This window comes from Otolemur garnettii, unplaced genomic scaffold (genome assembly GCF_000181295.1).
Source record: "Otolemur garnettii isolate 467f Iridium unplaced genomic scaffold, OtoGar3 scaffold00020, whole genome shotgun sequence".
NCBI classification, from domain to species: domain Eukaryota; kingdom Metazoa; phylum Chordata; class Mammalia; order Primates; family Galagidae; genus Otolemur; species Otolemur garnettii.
In genome coordinates this window covers 22,229,958-22,252,646 of record NW_003852415.1, presented here as the reverse complement: position 1 = coordinate 22,252,646, position 22,689 = coordinate 22,229,958, and the positions used below count along the sequence as shown (strand labels likewise).

The following is a 22,689-nucleotide window of genomic DNA, read 5'->3' as shown; positions in this document are numbered from 1 at the left end:
GGGGATTCGAACCCGCCACCTTAGGTGTATGTGGCTGGCGCCTTAGCCGCTTGAGCCACAGGCACCGAGCCACAAGTCAGGTTTTTAAAACTCATATCGGGAGTAGGGTACCGGCCCCATATACTGGAGGTGGTGGGTTCAAACCCAGCCCTGGCCAAAAGCCACAAAAAAACCCCCCCCAAAAACCTCATATCGGTTTATTAGGTTTACTTATCAATGTAATTTAAATAGATATTGTGCCTTTTAAAGTCCTTTCTCATTATTTGCTTATATTAACTTTATCTGTTGCAACATAATATGTAAAATATGGGTTTGCATGTCAAATATTTTGTTCTTACGTTGACATTTATATATTTTTAATTTATTTATACTAAAGTATTTTAAATTTTTTAAAAAATGTATTGCATTATTGTAGGAAACTGAGCCAAAGCTGTCACCTAGCTGGAATCCCAAAATTATTTATGAGCCACACCCACAACTAACTAGAAATTTACCAGAGATTGCACCCTCTGACCCAGTGCAGATTGGAGCATTAATTGGTAGGTTGGAGTTGAGTCTCACGTTGAAACAAAATGAAGTACTGCCTGGAGCTAAGGTCAGTGTTTGTTTTGTTTTTTACACCAAAAACCAAAATAAAAGTACAAGTATTTTTTTAATCATGTATGGTGACACACTGATTGATTACTATAGATTTTCCTGTAACTAGAGTACCTGCTATCTCAGAGTTAGATTTTTTCCCCCCAAACTTTTGAGGGGGTAGAAATGTTTTGTTACATGGATAGTTTTTTTTTTTTTTTTTGAGACAGAGCCTCAAGCTGTTCCCCTGGGTAGCGTGCTGTGGCATCACAGCTCACAGCAACCTCCAACTCCTGGGCTCAAACGAGTCTCTTGCCTCAGCCTCCCAAGTAGCTGGGACTATAGGCGCCCGCCACAACGCCCGGCCATTTTTTGGTTGCAGCCATCGTTGTTTGGCAGGCCCGGGCCGGATTTGAACCCGCCACCTTAGGTGTATGTGGCTGGCGCCTTAGCCACTTGAGCCACAAGTGCCAAGCCTGGTTAGTTTTTATAGTACTTTGAGTCAGGGTTATAAGAGTGCCCATCCCTTGAATAGTGTTCATTGTACCTATTAGGTAAGTTTTTTCCTTTCCCCTTCCTGGTGTTGATTTTCAGTGACTTTTCTCTGTGAACTTGTGAACTCCTCTGTTAGTTGGAATTTATTAGAGAGTACATATGGTGTTTGTTTTTTCATTCTTGAGATTTTTCATTTAAGATAATAGTTTCTAATTCCATCCAAATTGCTGCAAAAGTCATTAATTTAACCTTTTTATGGCTGAGTAGTACTCCATGGTATACATATTTTGTTAATCCCCTCAGAGTTAGCATTTTTATACAGTTGGTGCCTCTGTTCTTAAGTCACAACATCTATATGAGGACTGCCTTTGCCCTATTACAACTCAGATTTTATAAAGAGAAGTCTCTAAAACTTGCTCTCCTCTGGCCTAACTGTTCAGAAACAAAGTACTCCTCCTTTTTATATTAGGGATGGTGTATTTCAGGGAAGTAGGAATTTTTTAAATAATCTCTTTTATCATCAAGATAAACTCAAGAAGTTTAAAGAAAAGTAAATTTGGAAAGGAAGAAGTTGACTATTGAAGGTGTTTGTTGTTTGTTTTGATCAATGTGAACTCAGACTTTTGTACATGATATTCAGATTTGTGTAAATGCCTTTTACAGTGTAAAACATTATGTATACATTTGAATAAATGTAAACGTATGTTACTTTTAGAGTCAGTCTATTAGATGAAAAGCATCTGGAAATACTGCATGATTACATTGTTTGGCAGCTAGTATTTAATATTTGGAGTATTACCATTACCATTATTGCCTATACAATATTTTTTGTGTAATAATTTGAGTATATTTTGTTCTTATCTAATGTAAAATGGAAAAACAAGCTAAATGGAAAAACAAAAGTTCTGGATATTAAGATTGAGAAACAAATTTTATAACATTAATACAGTATACACACAAACATGGTGTAAACTAGAGGTGCTTAAAATGGCACATCTTTAGTCTCTCTTTTCTTTTCTGTTTTTTTTTTTTTTTTTGAGACAGTCTCAAGCTTTTTCCCTGGGTAGAATGCCCTGGTGTCATAGCTCAAAGCAACTTCCAACTCTTGGGCTTCTTGCCTCAGTTTTTCTATTTTTCGTAGAGATGAGGGGGGTCTTGCTTTTGCTTAGGCTGGTCTTGAACTTGTGAGCTCAAGCAATCCACCTTCCTTGGCCTCTCAGCGTGCTAGGATTACAGGTGTGAGCCACTGTGCCCGGCCTTTAGTCTCTTTCTGAAGTTCATTAGACTTAAGTATATCGACTGTGGGTTCAACATGTTAGGAAAGATGTTATAACCGCATTATATTGAGCTGAAAATTTTTTAGTTGTTATGTACTTATATGTTTCTTTTTTTTTTTCTTCAGTTTTTGGCCAGGGCTGGGTTTGAACCTGCCACCTCTGGCATATAGGTCTGGTGCCCTACTCCTTTGAGCTACAGGTGCCGCCTGTACTTACATATTTCTAAAAGAAATTAATATGTACTTTGGTCTTTGTATGCCAAACTCAGAATGTATAAATAATGAAATATATATTTCTGTGAAAATTTTATTTTCTATAAATGAGAAACGACACTTGATTGTCTATTTTAATGAAGGTCAGAGATTGTGATTTCAATAATAAAAAATTAAAAAACAATTGTTTAGTTTGGCGTATAGTCAGAAACACATTTTCCCACTCCTCCTAGCCTTAATTACTTGCTGCTTCATGGGCTGGAACGTCAGTAGTCATTAAGGAGCCCACAAAACAAGCAATCTGAGGGCAGAACAGGGATGCCACACTATGGATGGAGTGAGGGATTTCTATCCTGGTCAGTTAAAACCCGGCTCTGGATCTTTTACATGGCCATGTACAAGTCACTTAATCTTTGTAAGTGTTTCCATATTTGACCAGGAACAGTAATAAGAATTAGAGAAAATATATGGGGGGGGGGGGAGTGCCAAAAAAATGTATACACGTGGGCAGTGCCTATAGCTCAAAGGAGTAGGGCACCGCCCCATATGCTGGAGGTGGCAGGTTCAAACACGGCCCTGGCCAAAAAAAACTGCAAAAAAAAAAAAATGTATGCACATAAGAGATGTTATCTGTGTTTCTTTGTGAAGTTGAATTTCATTATGGTAGCAATGTGATGTGTAGTATAACATTAATTCAAAAGATGTTTCTATAGGCTAGACAGTCAAAATGACAGAGTAGTGAAATTCCTTTTGTTAGAGTTGTTGTTGGAGGAGCACAAAACCATTTTGAAATCATATTTGAAATTTCAGAAGATTGGGAAAGTATGATGACTATGGAGGCATGAGTATATAACAGAACCTCTAACATGCCTAGCAATTGCACACATTCTTGATAAGTTTGAGATTCATGGTGCTGTGTGTGATGTGTACAAGGGAAGATTCAGGAGGCTTCGCATAGCAGTAAGTCCTTCTTCTGCTATGGTGTTGGAATAGTTCCCTTGCTTGCCGTAGAAGTCTACCAAACAGTGTGCTCGTGAGACAGGAGTTAGCAAAACGAGTATACGATGCATTCTTTTTTTTTTTTTTTTTTTGAGGCTAGTCAAGCAAAGCTGTGGGAGTGGAGAAGGAACAAAGAAATCTGTAATTGGTTATGATCAATTAGTTATAAACACCACTGCAGTTGGACCAGCCATGATGCATTCTTAAAACAGCAAAATGGAAAGTTTTCATCCCCAGATTATTACCTGGACTGAGACATGAGAGAGCTTTCCTCCATGAGAATTTGCCAGAACAATGGAGAGGATGAAGAGGTGTGGTTGAGTTTCCCCCACATTCTTTTGACTTAACACCTCTTGACTTCTACCTTTAAGGGGGACCTTAAAGGATGTGGTATACTGTAGAAAAACCTCTACACTTTGGGAAGAACCTGAAACAGCATGTGCAGCTTATACAAGCGGACACTTCGGTCAGCATTGTTGAAGCAGTAGTTCACCCTAATCAGAAGTGTCTAGACACTGATGGTAACCACTTTGAGTACCTCTTAGAATTGCAGAAGTCAAATGTGACTTGTTTTCATCTTTTTTATTGGTATATATTGAGTATTATACTTTTAATACAGTTTTGTCCTATCTCAGAATGTATATATGTTTTTTTGGCACTCTCTATATGTAAAAGCACTTAGCATGGAACCCCAAAACAAAAACAAAAGTGTTGAGAATGATTATTAATATCAGAGAATGCATTATATTCGTAGATCATAGAAATTTCCCAAAATCACTATGTAATTTATTTTACTTTTTGTTTTTAAATTAGAAGGAGTTTGTTTTTTCCTGAGGAAGCAGATGTTTTCCAAATATAAATGTGCTTTATTAATTACATTATTTTTCAATTGCAAATGGCACAGTGTTAATAGGAGTCAGTGATAGGTAGCATATTAGAAATAAGAAGTGAATGAAAAGTAAGGCAGGGATATTCAGCTTTTCAGAATGTAGTATGGAGAGTAGTGAAATTCCTTTAGTTAGAGTATATGGAATCAGGAAGAGATTGGGATGGAGCTTTTATTTCTAGGAGGAACAATGGGCAAAGAGTTGGAAAAGAGAAGGGAGGTCAACATAAGTACAGTCTTCCATCCACATCTCTGCTGTGGCTTCCACTCCCATCCCCAGGAGAGTGCAGACTTTGTAGAATTCAGTACTCTCTGAGAGAGGCACACTGTTGGTAGAGCAGGTCCTCGTATCCTTTACTGTGATCCATGGTAGACTCGTAAAAGCCATCTTTATTGGCTCTTGGCTTAGTTTTTTGAAAGTCAGTGACTACTATACTATTGCTATCTTCATTTTCTTTCCTGGAGACTGTCTTAAACCTTCCTCAAATATTTTGAATATTTAGAAGGCTTAAAAAGACAAAAAGTATGACATTGGACTGCAAACATGAAATTTCTCAAGTGGATTTTCCCCCTTAGGACAACAGTTTGATGATCTTAAGTCTTTTCATTTAGATTGTGTGAATTAGTGGAAAGAATCTTCGGTGAAAAAATTGAAGACTAATCAATTAGTAATCATCTCGGTGCATTAAAATACTTTGATATTTATGGTGGTGAGGTTATAAAGAATATTCATTCTGAATAGTTTTTTTTTTCTTTTTAAGTTGGATGTTGATGGACAGATAGACTCTATTCATCTATTCCTGTCACCGAGACAGGTGCACTTGCTTTTGGATATGTTGGCAGCTATTGCTGGACCAGGCAAGTATAACTGTTTTTTTTTTTTTTTATAACATTTTTAATATTTAAAAACTTTTAAATTAAAATATGTGGTATTCTTATAGGAAAGACTTATTTTTGAATGTGAAACTAAAGATATAAATACAAATCCAGAATAGTTAAATTTGACTGGGTCTTTTGAATTGTGTTACCACGTCAGAAGTTTGTATTCAGATTATTTGTGTCACATTCTTTTCTTTCTTTCTTTTTTTTTGGGGAGACAGAATCTTATTTTGTCGCCCTTGGTGTCGCCCTTGGTAGAGTGCCATGGCATCACAGTTCACAGCAACCTTAAACTCTTGGGCTTAAGCAATTCTCTTGCCTCAGCCTCCCAAGTAGATGGGACTACAAGTGCTGCCACAACGCCTGGCTTGTTCTGGGTTAGGCTGGTCTTGAACTTGTGAAGTCAGACAATCTACCCGCCTTGGCCTTTCATAGTGCTGGGATTATAGGCGTGAGCCACCGCGCCAGATCCTGTGTCACATTCTTAACCTTTTCAAAATTGTTCTGATTTACTTCTGAACTTAGAAATAGTACTTCATACAGCTGAGAAAATATAATTCTCGAACACATTTAAACATATTTTTAATGACTTGTATCTGTCAGAGATAAGATTTTGATTCCTGGGTTTCAAGGAAATTAAAGCAGTTGCTTTAATCTCTGACTCAAACAACAGTGGTTTGCACTGATACTAAGTTGCTATTGGTATTAGATAAATGGGTTTTGGGAAAAATGCTTAAGGAACTTCAAATTTAATTTACTCTTTTGCTTTTCTTTTGTAGAAAATTCTAGCAAAATAGGGTTAGTTAATAAAGATAGGAAAAATCGACCCATGCAGCAGGAAGATGAGTATCGAATTCAGATGGAATTAAACCGGTATTATTTGAGAAAAGATTCTCTGTCTGTGGGTGTATCTTCAGAACAAAGCTTTTATGAGACAGATACGGCCCGTACACCTTCTAGTCGTGGTAAGCAGCTTACACAGTTGATATCAGGGTCACATGTTACTCTCCTAGAAAAGTTAAACTTAATTTTGGCTGCTGTGAAAAGAAGTTTAGCATTGAAAGAGCAAAAGATTCATACTGTAAGAAAGTTTTAGTTTATAAATTGATCAAGCCACAGCATCATAGTGGCATACTAGTAAACAGGTGCTGTAGTATATATTTTTTGATTGGGTAGTTTTGTTTTGTAAATGATTTATTCTGATAAAAGTCAGCTTAAAAATATGAATTTTATAGAAAATAAGTGTTTCAGAATTTATAAGCATTAATACCATAAATAATAAGAATCAATTTATGTATAGAATATTGAACCAAATAAAAATCAGAGGATTCAAAAAAAAAAATCAGAGGATTCGTAAGAAATTTTGGCCATAACAAACTACATCTGGATGAGGGTAAAAAAAAAAAGAAAGGAGGAAACTAGAAAGAAGGAACTAAAACATAAATAGAATTCTAAATAATGTATTTGGCTCTTTTTTTTTTTTTTTTCACAGTTTTTGACTAGGGCTGGGTTTGAACCTGCCACCTCCGGTATATGGGACCGGTGCCCTACTCCTTTGAGCCACAGGCACCACCCTCTTTTTTATTCATTTTTAAAAAATAACTGTATCCATATGAAACTAGGGATTGCAATATATTTATACTACTTTAAAGTCTGGTTTTTAACTCCCAAACTGTGATATGACATCCAAAAACATACCATGTAATAATGTATGTCATGTATTTGCAAAACAAAGCATATTTATTAGTAGGATAGCTTAATTTTTTCTTAATTTGAGTTTTTACTATGCCATTAATATCTTGCATTCAAAGAAATTACTCCATTGGAAGTAACATGAAATTTGGGACATCGCTGTATCTCATATACTCTGAAGGAAGATGATTACATTAACATACACTATTTCACTTTAAGACTTTAATCGATGGGATTATAATGCAAGTGACAAAGTTTAATTTTCTCTAGAAGAAGAAGTTTTCTTCTCCATGGCTGATATGGACATGTCCCATAGTCTGTCTTCTCTTCCACCCTTGGGGGATCCCCCAAACATGGACCTTGAGTTATCATTAACTAGTACATATACAAATACCCCAGCAGGATCTCCATTAAGTGCTACTGTGGTAAAGTATTATTTATATTTTTCTTCTAGCCTTGAAAAGTTGCTTCTAAAATTCTATACTTTATTTATATGCTTTAAAATAAAATCTTTTATAGCTTCAGCCAACTTGGGGAGATTTCCTTGATCATCATAAAGATCAGCCAGTAAGAGGGTCAACATTTCCGTCTAACCTAGTTCACCCAGCAACTTTACAGAAGACAGGTAAGTAAATAAAGACATTGGTGTTTTGCTTCGTTGGAATTTTTTTTTTTTTTTTTTTTGAGACAGAATTTCATTATGTCACCCTTGGTAGAGTGCTGTGGTGTCATAGCCCCCAGCAAGCTCAAACTCTTGGCTTAGCGATTCTGTTGCCTCAGCCTCCCAAGTAGCTGGGACTACAGTCACCCGCCACAACACCCAGCTATTTTTTTGTTGCAGTTGTTTAGTTGGCTGGGGCTGGGTTCGAACCTGCCACCCTTGAGATATGTGGCTGGCACAGTAACCACTGTGTACGGACGCTGAGCCTTTGTTGGAATTTTTTGAAGTTTAAAAATTAAAAGCAACTTTGTTTCTTTTCATTATTTTTAATTAATTTGTTTTTATTTATTTTTTTGAGGCAGGGTCTCATTCTGTCTCCTAGGTACAGTCATAGCTCACTGTAGCCTCAAACTCTTGGGCTCAAGCAATTCCTCAGCCTTCAGAGTAGCTAGAATGACAGGTGCACACCATCAGGACTGGCCTCAATTTTGTTTCTTTCTAAAAATATGCCATTTTATTTTTTCTTTTCCTTTTCTTCATACTTTTTTTTTGGTTAGGCTATTTAACAAAGTTTAGTAGGAAAATGAACATTGTCCAACAGTTCACTGTGAACTGTTTTGGAATAGTTGCACATTCATTGTATTCTTTGTGTATTTAAATGTGTAAATATTTTTAGTGAAAAAGTACACCATAAGTTTCATATTAGTTTTATAGTTTAGGAGTCTCAGTCAAAATGTCTGATTTCTGTTTCACTGTTTACATATTCCTTGAAAGAATTTTAGGTATTCTTTCCTGCAAAATTTAATTGAAATAGGAAAGGAAAATCTGGTGAGCAACTTTTTTTTAATTTTTTGAGACAGCGTCTTACTTTGTCACCCTGAGTAGAGTGCTGTAGTGTCACAGCTCACAGCAACCTCAAACTCTTGAGCTCAAGGGATCTCTTGCCTAAGCCTCCCAAGTAGCTGAGACTACAAGTGCCTACCATGGTGCCCAGCTATTTTTTAGAGATAGGGTCTCACTGTTGCTCACGCTGGTCTTGAACTCATGAGCTCAGGCAGTCTATCCACCTCAGGCTCCCAGAGTGCTAGGATTACAGGCATGAGCCACAATGCCTGGCCTGAGCAACTTCTTATTAATTGACGTTTCCAGTATAGTGTTATTAATGACCAAAAGCTTTGTTCATATGCTTACACATCTGAACAAACACATTCTTTGGTGCTTCAAGTATCAAGGAACCTGGTATAAGATACAGTAAAATATTATTTTCTTTTACTTAAATTAGTTGTTTAGTATCATTTAAACTGTCACGAGATAATCTGTTTCTTAAAGCTAAAAATGAGTAAATGTTTTATCATTTGATATAATAGATTGTTTTTAAGTATTAAATTTTAGTATATAATTTTTATACATGTGTTTCCAGCTCTCCCATCTAGGTCTGTTTCAGTGGACGAATCCAGGCCTGAACTTATTTTTAGACTAGCTGTGGGAAGCTTTTCGATATCTGTGCTTCACATTGATCCTTTATCTCCACCTGAAACGTCACTGAACCTTAATCCATTGACACCTATGGCGATAACTTTCTTTACTTGCATAGAAAAGATTGATCCAGCCAGATTTTCAACGGAAGATTTTAAATCTTTCCGAGCAGTATTTGCAGAAGCTTGCTCACATGATCACCTTAGGTAAAGTCTGTGATATTTACTAATGATCTTTGAAAAAAGAACCAAATGTGAACTTTTGTATCCAATCTAGCCTACGTATCAACTTTTGTTTTTCTGATTCACATTTTATTTATAAATGAATGAAATATGTGAAGTTTTCTTGTAATGCTGAAAAAATGTTTAGGGTAGAATCTCTTCTTCAGGTTATTAGCATGCAGAACAATGTTGATACAAGATCTAGAAAATCTGTAGTTTTCTGAATTATCTCTTTTTAGCTCTCTGCCCTGCTCTTGTTAAAGTTTCTTAGACCACATTTTTCCATCATTGCTGTTGACACTATTATAGTGATAAAAACAGTGTTTATCATCACTGTTTAGTAGTGATGACAGTGGTTCTGAGAGCAGAAGGAACTACTGAGAAGCAACTTGAAAATGATCCATTTGTCATTGGCCATGGGCTAGAAAATAATATCAAGGTGGATGCTCAGCTTGGATGCCACATTTTAAACTTCTGCTTTGAAATAAAATATCAAAACTGTCCTAATAGCCAATGAGCCTTTCATGGGTTGAGTCCTAATAGGTGAGGAGATATTATAATTGAATTTGTAAGTATGGTTGATGTACAAACACTATTTTAACCTGAACATGATCTGTAAATTGTTGATTGATGTATTATTTGATATAGTGACTTAGCACATATTAATATTTTTAGAAAATACTTGGGAGTTTTCATCTTTTTGATGTTTTTGAAGAACTAAAATTGATACACAAAGTAGTTTTGACATCTAGTAAAAGAACCCAAGAAGTTAGGACAATGGTATTTGTTATCAAACTGTAAAAACTTTTTTTCTTCCCATTTTTGCCATGGTTTCAAATATATGCCAGTAGAAAATATGACAAAAGCCATAGGAACTAGAGGTAGACGTCATTTGTGTCTGGCTCATGTGGTTTTTAAAATACTACATGATATTTTTGGATAATCCTAAGAAACTATTTCATATATTTTATAGATTTGAAAATCTGGGAAAAAATATATCCTGGAAAATTGGGAAAGAAATATATGATATCCTTAGGAGTATTAGTTATTGCTAACAATTTGAACTTGTCAGAATAGATAGATAATTTTTATGTTAACATCTGTTTACTATTCTTCTGTTTATGATACATTGTTTAATGTGGAAGTATAGACACTCTAAAATGCTGTCTTTTTTATAATAGATTTCTAGGCACTGGCATCAAAGTATCCTATGAACAAAGGCAAAGACCAGCTTCCCGATACTTTAGTACAGATATGTCCATTGGGCAAATGGAGTTTTTGGAGTGCCTATTTCCAACTGATTCTCATTCTGTTCCTCCTCATTATACAGAGGTAAATGTTGGATACTTTTAGAATTATTTTTAACATATCTTTTTAATAATTGTATTAATAACAATAATTTCCTTAGAAATATATAGGAAGTTATATAGGAGGAGTATTGTCTTTTTTAAAAAAACAATTGTGTTTGGTTTCTTTTGAAACAGATTTTAAAGTATGGCATTTGAGACCATTATGAGTCTGTTAGAATTTTAAATTTAAGGTTGACTTGTTTAGGAGTGGCAGACAGTTTGTGAGACAAATGACTTCATTTCACTCATTTTCACAATATGAAAGTCTTTCTTTCAGAAGTATTCTATTATTGTACAAATATTGAATGCTTGGAATTTGCTAAGCACTGCTCAAGACAAGTGAAATGTTTTGTGTTCATTTATTGTTAATATAATTTTCTTTCCTAATATTAAAGTAACCTAGAAAAACTTACAAAAGCTGACAAAATAACATTTATTACTGTAACCTTGCCATTATATATTATTTTTAAAGCACTTTCTTGGGAGTTAATTTATTTGAGTCCTCACCTGCATTTTGCAGATGAGATACTAAATATCACACAAGTTAACTAATTAGTCTAAAATTCACATTGCTAGTAAATAACAAAAATGAAACTTGAAGCCAGCTTTTCTGACTTCCAAAAGCTCTTTCCTCTATTATAGTGGCACCTCTGTTAATTCATGTGATTAGAGATTATCTTACACTTAGTTTATCTTCATCTTTATTTTTAAGCTTTTAACGTTCCTTTCCAAAGAGGGAACTGATTCTCATCCCCCTGTGTGTCTTCAGCTTCATTATAAGCATTCTGAGAATAGAGGGCCCCAGGTAAGAGATCTTTTTATGTAATTACCACCTGTAAATTTTCCTTTCTTTTTTTTTTTTTAACCATATCTAATTTATCTGAACATTGTCACTTGATATATATTGTCCCAATTGTAAGGTTTTAAACTAATTTCATAATATTTTTAGTGATCATATTAATACCCTTTTTTTTTTTTTAAGGGCACTCAAGCAAGACTTAGTTCAGTTCCTCAGAAGGCAGAATTACAAATTAAATTAAGTCCAGTATGTTGTGAATTGGATATAAGTATTGTGGACAGGTTAAATTCTTTGCTTCAACCACAGAAACTTACCACAGTAGAGATGATGGCATCCCACATGTATACTTCATATAATAAGCATATTAGTCTGGTAAGTATTCAAAAAGTTGCAAATACTAATAATCATAGTTAGGTAAGAGGTTTGTATGGATAATTTCTGGGCTTAAGTATTCTTAATAAACCGTATATATTATTAAAATAGCATTATTTGTAATAATGAAAAAATGGAGACATCTTTTATGTCTTGATAGTAGACTAGCTATATAACTTTTGATAATATACTGAATGAAATTTATGTAGTTGTTTTAAATGATAGTTATGAAGATAATATACCACCATGAAGAAGGCCTAAGTGTTAAGTGGAAAAGTAGAATGTATTATTCTACATAAAATTTTATCACAACTGCATAAATTAAATTGATGTATAGATAAGAATGGGTAGAAATATGTCATATGATAGCTTTGATGTGTTATTGTGTTATAGTGGAGTTAGATTTCCTTTACTTTTCTGTGTTTATCTGAATTTTATAAACTGTGTTTGTAAAGTCTTATCTATTTCACATTTAGTGAACTACTGGAACCATGTAAAAAATGTAGCCTAAACAAAATAGGATGTACTTCTGAAAATAACCTATTGAGCCTCACATTATATTACTTTTACTTAGACCTGTTGCCCTGAGATCTTTTAAAGCAAATTAAGTAAGTCACATTTGCAAGGAATCTGTTAGAAAATTTAGGGGTGGAATTTGGGGGCTGTAGTATCAGGATGTTAACAACTTTGGTTAAAAGGAAAAGGAAAAAGATATTTTTTCTGCATGTTTGTTTTTCCCTTAGTGGTGAATGTTCACATTAAAATTAGCATTCTTTTTCTTAAATTCTTATCAATTGCTAGTTATTTTATTTGCTTTTTTTTTTTTTGCAGTTTTTGGCTGGGGCTGGTTTGAACCTGCCACCTCCTGTATATGGGGCCGGTGCCCTACTCTTTTGAGCCACAGGCGCTGCCCAATTGCTAGTTATTTTAAATTGTTGTGGGCTAGTTTGTATATTTGCTGTTAGCTATAGATGTATTGGAATGATGGTTTAATCTCTTGGTTTATTTATTTATTTATTTATTTATTTTTTCTGCAGTTTTTGGCCGGGGCTGGGTTTGAACCCGCCACCTCTGGCATATGGGACCAGCGCCCTACTCCTTTTGAGCCACAGGCACCTCCCTTGGTTTATTTTTGTTTAAGACTGAGGTGCTGGCTCGGCGCCTATAGCTCAACTGGCTAAGGCGCCAGCCACGTACACCTAAGGTGGTGGGTTCGAATCCCCAGCCTGGACCCGCCAAACAATAATGACGGCTGCAACCAAAAAAAATAGCCAGGCATTGTGGCAGGCGCCTGTGGTCCCAGCTACTTGGGAGGCGGAGGCAGGAGACTCACTGGAGCCCAGGAGTTGGAGGTTGCTGTGAGCTGTAATGCCACGGCACTCTACCCAGGGGGACAGCTTGAGGCTCTGTCTCAAAAAAAAAAAACAAAACAAAACAAAGACTGAGGTGCTTAGTATAAGAAAGTCAAATAGGGAAGACATAGAAGAGCTTTGGTAAAATCCAAGTCTAGCATAATAGGGGAGCTTTTTAATCTCAGAGTCTAGAAACTTATTTAAGAAATTGAGGAGTCTATCTATAGTGTACTAGAGCTTTATTAGTTTCAATACAGGCAGTCCCTGGGGTATGAATGAGATAGGTTCTATAGATTTGTTAAGTTGAATTTGTATGTGAATTGGAATAGGTACATTTACCTATTACTTATGATAGCCTCTGTTCATAGATGTGAGTTTTACATCAGTTCGACATTTATAACTTGGGAATTGCCTGTACATTTTAGAGAAAAATTAGAAATAGGTTTCTGTTTGAATGGCACGTTCTTTGACCCTTTTACTGTAACATGGCTTTGGGTAAATGGTGAATATGTTTTAGTTTCTTAGAGCCATTTGATGAGATCATTCCTTTGGATTGGATAGGAGATTAGGGTGAATCGTTTAGTGAATATTTGTCTAGAACCTATGATGTGCCACCCTCTGGGCTTCGTCTTGGAACTACAAAGATGAGTCAGGGATAGGCCTTTGTATTTGGCACAATGTGATTTCACATTGATTTTAAAGTAGCACATTGGTAGGTAAATCCCTCAGATTAAATGTTGGACACTATAGTGATTTTATGTATGTATGTATGTATTTTGTATTTTTTATGTATGTATGTATATTTATTTATACATACATAGGTTTAATTTTTTTAAATATTTAAATATTTGTCACCCTCAATAGAGTGAGTGACATCATAGCTCGCAGTAACCTCAAACTCTTGGGTTCAAACGATTCTCTGGCCTCAGCCTTCTAAGTAGCTGGGACTACAGGTGCCCGCCACAACATCCAGCTGTTTTTAGAGATGGGGTTTCACTCTAGCTCAGGCTGGTATCAAACTTGTGAGCTCAGGCAATCCACCTGTGTGGGCCTCCCAGAGTGTTAGGATTACAGGCGTGAGCCACCGTGCCTGACCAACAGTATAGCGATCTTTAAGCATGTAGAATTTGTTGATAGGCTAATTTACACACTGTTCATTTTTAGTTTATAGTAAGATATAGATGCATCTATAGCACCTTTGTCTTCACTTTGGTTCAGTTTTTATTTTGATTTATTTTTGCTTTTTTATATCAAGTTTTAACTTTTGCCAGTAGTTGTTGCATTATAAAGTTTTATTACACTAAAACTAGTATGGTAGTAGTTAATTTGAATTGTATTCTAATGTGTTACACCAAGTGGAAAAAGAGTGATTATATGTATTGTAATGTTGAATACTAATGTTATTTGTGCTTATTTACTGGATTTAATATTTTGTCATATTTTTGATGTTTTATATTTTAGCACAAGGCTTTCACTGAAGTTTTTCTAGATGATTCTCATAGTCCTACAAATTGTCGGATATCAGTACAAGTTGCCACACCAGCATTAAACCTTTCTGTTCGCTTCCCAATACCTGATCTTCGATCAGATCAAGAAAGAGGACCGTGGTTTAAGAAGTCACTTCAGAAGGAGATCCTTCATTTGGCATTCACTGATCTAGAATTTAAGACTGAATTTATAGGAGGATCAACTCCAGAGCAAATTAAATTGGAACTTACATTTAGAGAACTAGTTGGTAAGATTGAATGTGCCTGTGAAAGGGCCATATAGTTGCTACTGAAACTTAGATCACAGCAGTATCCGACAGCCCCACAATATAATAAAATTAAAGAACATTATGTTTGGAAACAAGACCAGTAGTTTTTTTCCCCATGTTGTATACAGATGTGACATAAGTCACTTAAAAAAATTAGTGAGGATGGTGATTTAGTCACTTTGTTAAAATACTTTCTGTAAGGGAATATAGTGCTTTAGCCTATATTTTTATTGCCACCTGTCACTTAATTTGTTGTAGACCTGATAATAGAATGTATTGAGTGCTACTCTATGTTACGTACTGTGCCAACCACTTCACACACATTGTCTTGTTTCCTTTAATCATAGTCACTTAGGATGATAATATACTTATTTTTCCAATTATAATTTAATAGATGAGGCAATCTGTGGACTTAGAAGGAGGTATCTTCCAAGATCATGTAGTAAGTGGTCAGAATCAAGATTCAAACCTAAGTTGGACATGAGAGTTTGAGCTTTTAACCATTATATTAACCTCATGACTTTTCTTTATAAAACCTGTTTTGAGTTCTTCTGCATTGTTTTGCTTTTCCTTTTTTTTCCTCTAAGTTTTACTTCATAAAACCTATTTTAGGTTTTTCTGCATTACTTTTTGTTAATGATGGGACTATATATGGGATATCTATATAAACTTAGAGTGAACCAAGTCTGTGAAAAACTCTGGGAGATCTGTTATCCTGTGGTTCTTAAATTACCTGCCTCTGCCACCCTTCCTCTGTTACCACCCTCCCCTGCCCCACTCCCACTCCTGCCTTCATCCCCACTTTGGGAATAGGTAGGCTATAGGATTTTCCTTTCTGTTCTGAGTTTTACATATCTTAGGTGATATTTAAAATTGACTTTTGGCAATTATGACTTCTTGAAAATGCCTTTAGATATGATTATCACTTATCTCCAGTGGCAAAAAACTTATTATTCTGGAGAAAAACCATTCTAGGGCAGTGCCTGTGGATCAAAGGAGCAGGGTGCCGGCCCTGTATGCCGGAGGTGGCGAGTTCAAACCCAGCCCCGGCCAAAAAACTGCAAAAAAAAAACCCATTCTTCAATTGTAAAATGGAATGACCAAACATGTATAGAGTTATTTTGAATAGAATAATTCTTACAGTGCTTCGTACAAAATACATATTTAAGGAATATGGTTATTTATGTTTCTAGTGGTAGATTAATTGCATAAACTTTTATGAAGTATTAATAGCACTCAGCATGTGATAACTGCTGTATTTACTGTGCTATATTTATGCATCTTATACATTAAACATCAGAACTTAAGGATTTGAGTTTGAACACAAAACCGCATCTTTAATTTATCTGCTCATCCTGTCTGTGTACATTAATGTGTACACAGAAACAGAAACAAATGAATAAATACTGTACAATGTAATGCTGTGTTAAGTTCCTGATTCAGGAGAAATAGAGGATCTTTTAGCACTTGAGAAGAAATGCTTTTCAGTAAATCAGTCTTATTTCATTAGGGTCATTCCAGGAAGATAAAGGAGAACCATCTATTAAGTTTTTCCATGTGTCTAGTAGAGTAGATGGAGATACAACATCATCAGATGACTTTGACTGGCCACGGTGAGTAAACAAATACATAGGTTTAATGGGGGTTTTCTTTTAAAAATCAGTATAGTTCTTTTAATCAACATTTTTGACATTAAATATTTAGCTTTGATGAAATAACCCAGAAAAACATGGACAAGTCAAATAAAAAATAATATCGAGCACTACTTTATAAAAGGTATATGTTAGATAGTATGATAGAAGGAAATATAAAATGTCCTATTTTTTTGAGACAGAGTCTCATTATGTTGTCCTCAGTAGCATGCCATGGTGTCACAGCTCACAGCAACCTCAAGCTCTTGGGCTTAAGCGATTCTCCTGCCTCAGCCTCCCAAGTAGCTGGGACTACAGGCGCCCACCACAATGCCTGGTTATTTTTTGTTGCAGTTGTCATTGTTGTTTTGCTGGCCTGGGCCGACTTTGAACCTGCCACCCTTGGTGTATGTGGCTGGCGTCGTAACCACTGTGCTATAGGCACTGAGCCTCTTTTTTTTTTTTTCCTCTTTTTTTGCTCTAAGATTCTAAGATATGACCTGGGCATCAAGTATATGTTAAAAATGCCACTAGGTGATTTTGATATGTGGCTCAATTTCAAAACTCACTATTCCAGTACTTCTCAGGCAGGAGGAATCATGCATCAGTTCTATTAGTCTGATCATGTGCTTGGATCATATGTAAGAAACTCAGTTTAGGGCTGTGCCCAAGCTCAGTGGGTAGGGCGCAGGCCACACACACCGAGGCTGGTGGGTTCAAACCCAGCCCTGGCCTGCTAAAACAACGACAGCCATAACAAAAAATAGCCAGGTGTTGTGGTGGGGCCCTGTAGTCCCAGCTACTTGTGAGGCTGAGGCAAGAGAATCACTTAAGCCGGAGAGTTTGAGGTTTCTGTGAGCTGTGATATTACAGCACTTTACTAAGGGATGGTGACATAGTGAAACTCTGTCTCAAAAAATAAAATAAAACAAAACAAAACTTAGCTTGCTTGATACGATGATTTATTATTATATTGAAAACAGAGTATTTATAGACTTTCAAAGAATTAAAGTGATCCTTTTTATGCCATTTTTCTGTCTGCCATTTTTTTTTTTTTTTTTTGGAGACAGAGTCTTACTATGTCGCCCTTGGTAGAGTGCTGTGGCATCACAGCTCACAGCAACCTCAAACTCTTGGGCTTAAGTGATTTTCTTGTCTCAGTCTCACAAGTAGCTGGGACTACAGGTCCCCGCCACAACACCTGGCTAATTTTTTGTTACAGTTGGTCATTGTTGTTTAGCTGTCCTGGGCTGGGTTCAAACCCGCCAGCCTCAGTGCTTATGGCCAGTGCCATAACCACTGTGCTACAAGCGATGACCCCTGTCTATTTTTAACATCTCTCCACTATGTATTGGACCTCTCAGTTTCTTAGGACAATCATTGTCAGTACCTACATGCCTGATAATGAGCATGTGTGTAGGGTATGATTTTCATCATAAGCATTAGATCTCCTTCAATTAAGTAATTTGGAAGTACAATTTATGTTAGCATTTCTGTAAATTAGAAAGCAATTTTGTTGTACATTTTTTTTTTTTTTTTTGAGACAGAGCCTCAAGCTGTCACCCTGGATAGAGTGCTGTGGCATTACAGCTCACAGCAACCTCCAACTCCTGGGCTCAAGCGAGTCTCTTGCCTCAGCCTCCCAAGTAGCTGGGAGCACAGGCGCCCGTCACAACGCCTGGCTATTTTTTGGTTGCAGCTGTCATTGTTTGGCGGGTCCAGGCTGGATTCAAACCCGCCACCTTAGGTGTATGTGGCTGGCACCGTAGGTACTTGAGCCACAAGCGCTGAGCCGAATTTGTTGTAGATTACTAGCATCACCTACTTAGGGGGAAAAGTTATTATCAATACAACACAGCTAGTTTGTTTGAAGCCTCATTGTAATAGTGGGGCTGATACGGTCATAAAAGGGAGAATAAAAAGCGTGTGCTAGTGACATTCTGCAGAAGATTAGGAAGGGAAAGGGATTTCTCTGAAGGAAAAGATCATTAGCTTTTATAGGCAAAGGCTGTGGGTTTGTGGCTACAAAAACAATAACACAAGCCCTTTATTACTGAAATTCTTGGAGGAAAAAATGAATTTCTTATTGCAGTTCTAAAACTGTTTTCTAAATCGCATTCTTCGAACAATTTATGTAACATGAGTTTTCTTTTGCAGGTAAGTATTCCATTATAGCAGAACAGACTTTGAGAGGGTTTGCTTAATGATAATAACTAGAATTCTTAGGTAAAGTTTGCTGGCTGTTAATGAAATTTCAAAATAATTTTTTTTGCCCTCAATGTCAGATTTTCAGTAGCCAAATATGAAACGTTGATGTCCTTCTTTTGCTTACGTTGCAGTTCCATACTTTTAAAACATGTTTATAAATGAGTTACATTAGATACAATTAAACTTTGTAGAGAAGTTTATTCCTGTTATTAAAAATTTAGTTAGTGGTCTTTGTCTTAAGTTGCACAAAAGTTGAAGTTTGTTGTTTAAATTTGTATATTGATCTTTTTTTTTAAATTGTTATTGCTATCAGAATTGTACTAAAAATAAACCCACCAGCCATGCATTCCATTTTGGAAAGAATAGCAGCTGAGGAAGAAGAGGAGAATGATGGTCACTACCAGGAAGAAGAGGAAGGAGGTGCTCATTCTCTGAAAGACGTTTGTGATCTGAGAAGACCAGCCCCGTCTCCTTTTTCTTCTCGTAGAGTAATGTTTGAAAATGAACAGGTAGGATAAAACTGTGAGTAAGCAACAAAGGAGTAATACTATTGTCCTCTGTCACCTAGGAATGCTTTTAACTTTTTATCTTTTGAAAAATGCTTTGTATATTGTTTCTGCTAGGTTTTTAGCTTCAAGATTGAATGATAACTATTTTTTTCTTGATGTCTATTTTTTCCCCAGTTGAATGTTACATGCTTATCTATTCACATACCAACTCCTATTGATAGGTGAAGAAGATGCTGTTACTATTGTAAACATAAAATATTTGATCCCCTTTTTTGCACTAAACTATATTTTAGATGGTGATGCCAGGAGACCCTGTAGAAATGACAGAGTTTCAGGATAAAGCAATCAGTAATTCTCACTATGTGCTGGAACTTACGCTACCAAATATTCATATAACACTACCTAATAAGAACTTTTATGAGAAGCTTTATAATAGGTAAGTTTAAAACACATTTAGTTAAATCTTTGGAATCACTTTCTGCCTAGCTGCCTCCCTGTTTCCCCCTTGTTCTCCTTGCTGTAATGCTGTCTACTATCTCTGTACTTTGTATGGCGTTCATGATGACTGTACAACTGCTCCCATTAAAATGCGCTATTGTCAGAGCAGTTTCCTAACCAGAGTGGTGTTCAGTTACTGGTGTGTGAGATACTTATTTCCTCATTCCTTAGGTTAGCTTGTTGCTTCCCGTCAGCTTCCTTCAGGGAACGAAACAAATGCAATCTTTTCTACGTGTGCAGTGACATGAAGAGTTAGGAAATACTTGTGCCAAGGGCTAGCAGATCCTGGGGTAGAATCAGAATCCTTGAGTCATTGTATAAGCAATAGCTTTCCTCAGAATTCATATAGGTATTTTGTTGGAATTCTAAACTCTGACTTATAAAAATTTAAAAACTTGAATTTATTATATTTCAATACCCTTCAACAGATAGACCAAACAAATAATGTTGAAATAGGTGGGATTCTAGGTCATAGACTCTGATGACCTTGAACAACTGACATAGAATTTATGAGGTTCAATTTCCTTACCTGTAAAATGGAGATGATACTGGTTCCCACCTCAGAGGGTTGTTTGGAACATTAAATGACGGAACGCTTAGAGAATCTGAAAAGAGTGTTTGTTATATACTAAGCATTTAGTTGTCATCTTTTATTTTATTGCAGTTTTTGGCTGGGGCTGGGTTTGAACCTGCCACCTCTGGTATATGGGGCTGGCGCCTTATTCCTTTGAGCCAAAGGCCCCGCCCATCTTATTTGTGTGTGTGTATGTGTGTGTGTGAGACAGAGTCTCACTTTGTTGCCCTTGGTTGAGTGCTGTGGCATCACAGCTCACAGCAACCTCAAACTCTTGGGCTTAAGCAGTTCTTTTGCCTCAGCCTACCAAGTAGCTGGGACCACAGCCACCTGCCGCAACACTCAGCTATTTTTTTTGTTGTTGTTGTTGTAGTTGTCATTGTTGTTTAGCAGGCCCTGGCCGGGTTTAAATCTGCCAGCCCTGGTGTATGTGGCCGGCACTCTAACCACTGAGCTACAGGTGTCAAAAGTTGACTACTGAGTCATATCTTATTATAAATTCCACCCACTGATTTCTTCTATAGAATACCTGAAAGATGGTCATTTGGGCTTCCTAGAAAAAGAAGTCCTAGTATTTGTCATCACTAGCTTCCAATAAGGAAGCAAGTTATTCTAATTTCCATTAGTCTTCAAAGACTCCAAATTGTGTATCTGCTATAGGTTTTCTTGATATTAGATATCCTTGGCTCTTTATTCCTTAATTGATTGCCATTGACTATTAGGTTGTTTTTTTTTTTTTTAAATAGAGACAGAGTCTCACTTTGTCACCCTCGGGAAAGTGCTGTGGCATCACACAGCTCATAGCAACCTTCAGCTCTTGGGCTTAGGCTATTCTTTTGTCTCAGCCTCCCAAGTAGCTGGGACCACAGGTGCCCACCACAATGCTCGGCTATTATTTTTGTTGTAGTTTGGCTGGGGCTGGGCTTGAACCTGCTACCCTTGGTACGTGGGGCCCGCGTCCTACACACTGAGTCACAGGCACCACCTGAGTATTAGTTTTAAAATCAGAAAATTAAGTTCCAAGAAGGATCTTGGGGTCCACATTAGTTCAGAGATCTTACAAATGAGATTCAGAAGACAGTCTATTAGGGTATAGTAAGAAAATGTTAGCATTGCTATTTAACTTAAGAAGTAATCTTAAAAATTTGTTTTTTAATATGCATGATAAATAGTACTCAAATTCATATAAATTCACATTAGAGGGGTTCATATATTGCTTTGGACTGTTGGGATCTGTTTACACATGATAAAAAGTTTAAAATTGGCGGCACTTGTGGCTCATTGAGTTAGGGTGCTGGCCCCATATACTGAGGGCGGCAGGTCAACTGCAACCAAAAATAGCTGGGTGTTTGTTGGCGCTTGTGGCTGAAAGGAGTAGGGTGAGTTAGGGTGCTGGTCCCGTATGCCAGAGGGGGCAGGTTCAAACCCAGCCCCAGCCAAAAACAGCAAAAAAAAAAAAAAAAAATAGCCAGGTATTATGGTGGGCACCTGTAGTACCAGCTACTCGGGTGGCTAAGGCAAGAGAATTGCCTAAGCCCAAGAGTTGGAGGTTGCTGTGAGCCGTGTGATGCCACGGCACTCTACCAAGGGCAAGAAAGTGAAACTCTGTCTTTATACAAAAATAATTTAAAAGTTTAGAACTGCTGATCTCTAGGCTTCTCCCCTTATTTATTTATTTCAGTTTTGGCCAGGGTTGGGCTCGAACTTGCCAGCCCTGGTATATGGGGCCGGCACCCTGCTCCTTGAGCCATAGGCGCTGCCTTCCTCCCCTTGTTTTATAGTTGAAGGATGTCTGCTAGGAGCTAATACATGTGCAAGGCTAAGATAGAGGTTAGTGAAACAGCTCCTTCAAGACCCAGCCTAGAGGTCACAGGGCTTGACTCATTTCTTTCTCTTTCTGCATTGATGGAGCAGATTGTTTTCGGTTAAATCGGGTTATAAAGAATAGTCATACATACCTTAAACATTTAATTTATAAGTGTATGCTTATTTACTACTTCATTTTAAAATACAGAACAGGGCCCTTTGTTTTTTTTTTTTTTTTTCCAGAGACAGGTCTTACTGTATTACCCAGTCTGGAGTTGTGTGATCATAGTTCATGGCAACCTTGAACTCTTTAGCTTAGCCTTCTGAGTAGCTAGGACTATAAGTGCATACCACCACGCCTGGTTAAATTTTTTTTTTTTTGAGACAGAGCCTCAAGCTATCCCCCTGGGTAGAGTGCTGTGGCATCACAGCTCACAGCAACCTCCAACTCCTGGGCTCAA

At 36.6% G+C, this 22,689-nt stretch overlaps 1 protein-coding gene across 2 annotated transcripts in view; it reads left to right on the top strand.

Moving 5' to 3' along the window:
* The window catches only part of ATG2B (autophagy related 2B), a 96,167-nt gene that overhangs the window by 27,784 nt on the left and 45,694 nt on the right, over window positions 1–22,689 (top strand). Inside the window, exons 6-18 of one of the 2 annotated variants that reach the window (XM_012803520.2) lie at window positions 416–595; window positions 5,207–5,303; window positions 6,104–6,289; window positions 7,287–7,441; window positions 7,536–7,641; window positions 9,098–9,359; window positions 10,556–10,706; window positions 11,436–11,528; window positions 11,706–11,894; window positions 14,708–14,981; window positions 16,513–16,615; window positions 19,155–19,350; window positions 19,644–19,786. In XM_012803520.2, coding sequence (XP_012658974.1) covers window positions 416–595; window positions 5,207–5,303; window positions 6,104–6,289; window positions 7,287–7,441; window positions 7,536–7,641; window positions 9,098–9,359; window positions 10,556–10,706; window positions 11,436–11,528; window positions 11,706–11,894; window positions 14,708–14,981; window positions 16,513–16,615; window positions 19,155–19,350; window positions 19,644–19,786 — 2,135 coding nt within the window. Of the gene's footprint in view, window positions 1–415; window positions 596–3,660; window positions 3,871–5,206; window positions 5,304–6,103; window positions 6,290–7,286; window positions 7,442–7,535; window positions 7,642–9,097; window positions 9,360–10,555; window positions 10,707–11,435; window positions 11,529–11,705; window positions 11,895–14,707; window positions 14,982–16,512; window positions 16,616–19,154; window positions 19,351–19,643; window positions 19,787–22,689 lie in introns of those variants that run through there. The other variant, XM_023511554.1, reaches the window with a different exon arrangement.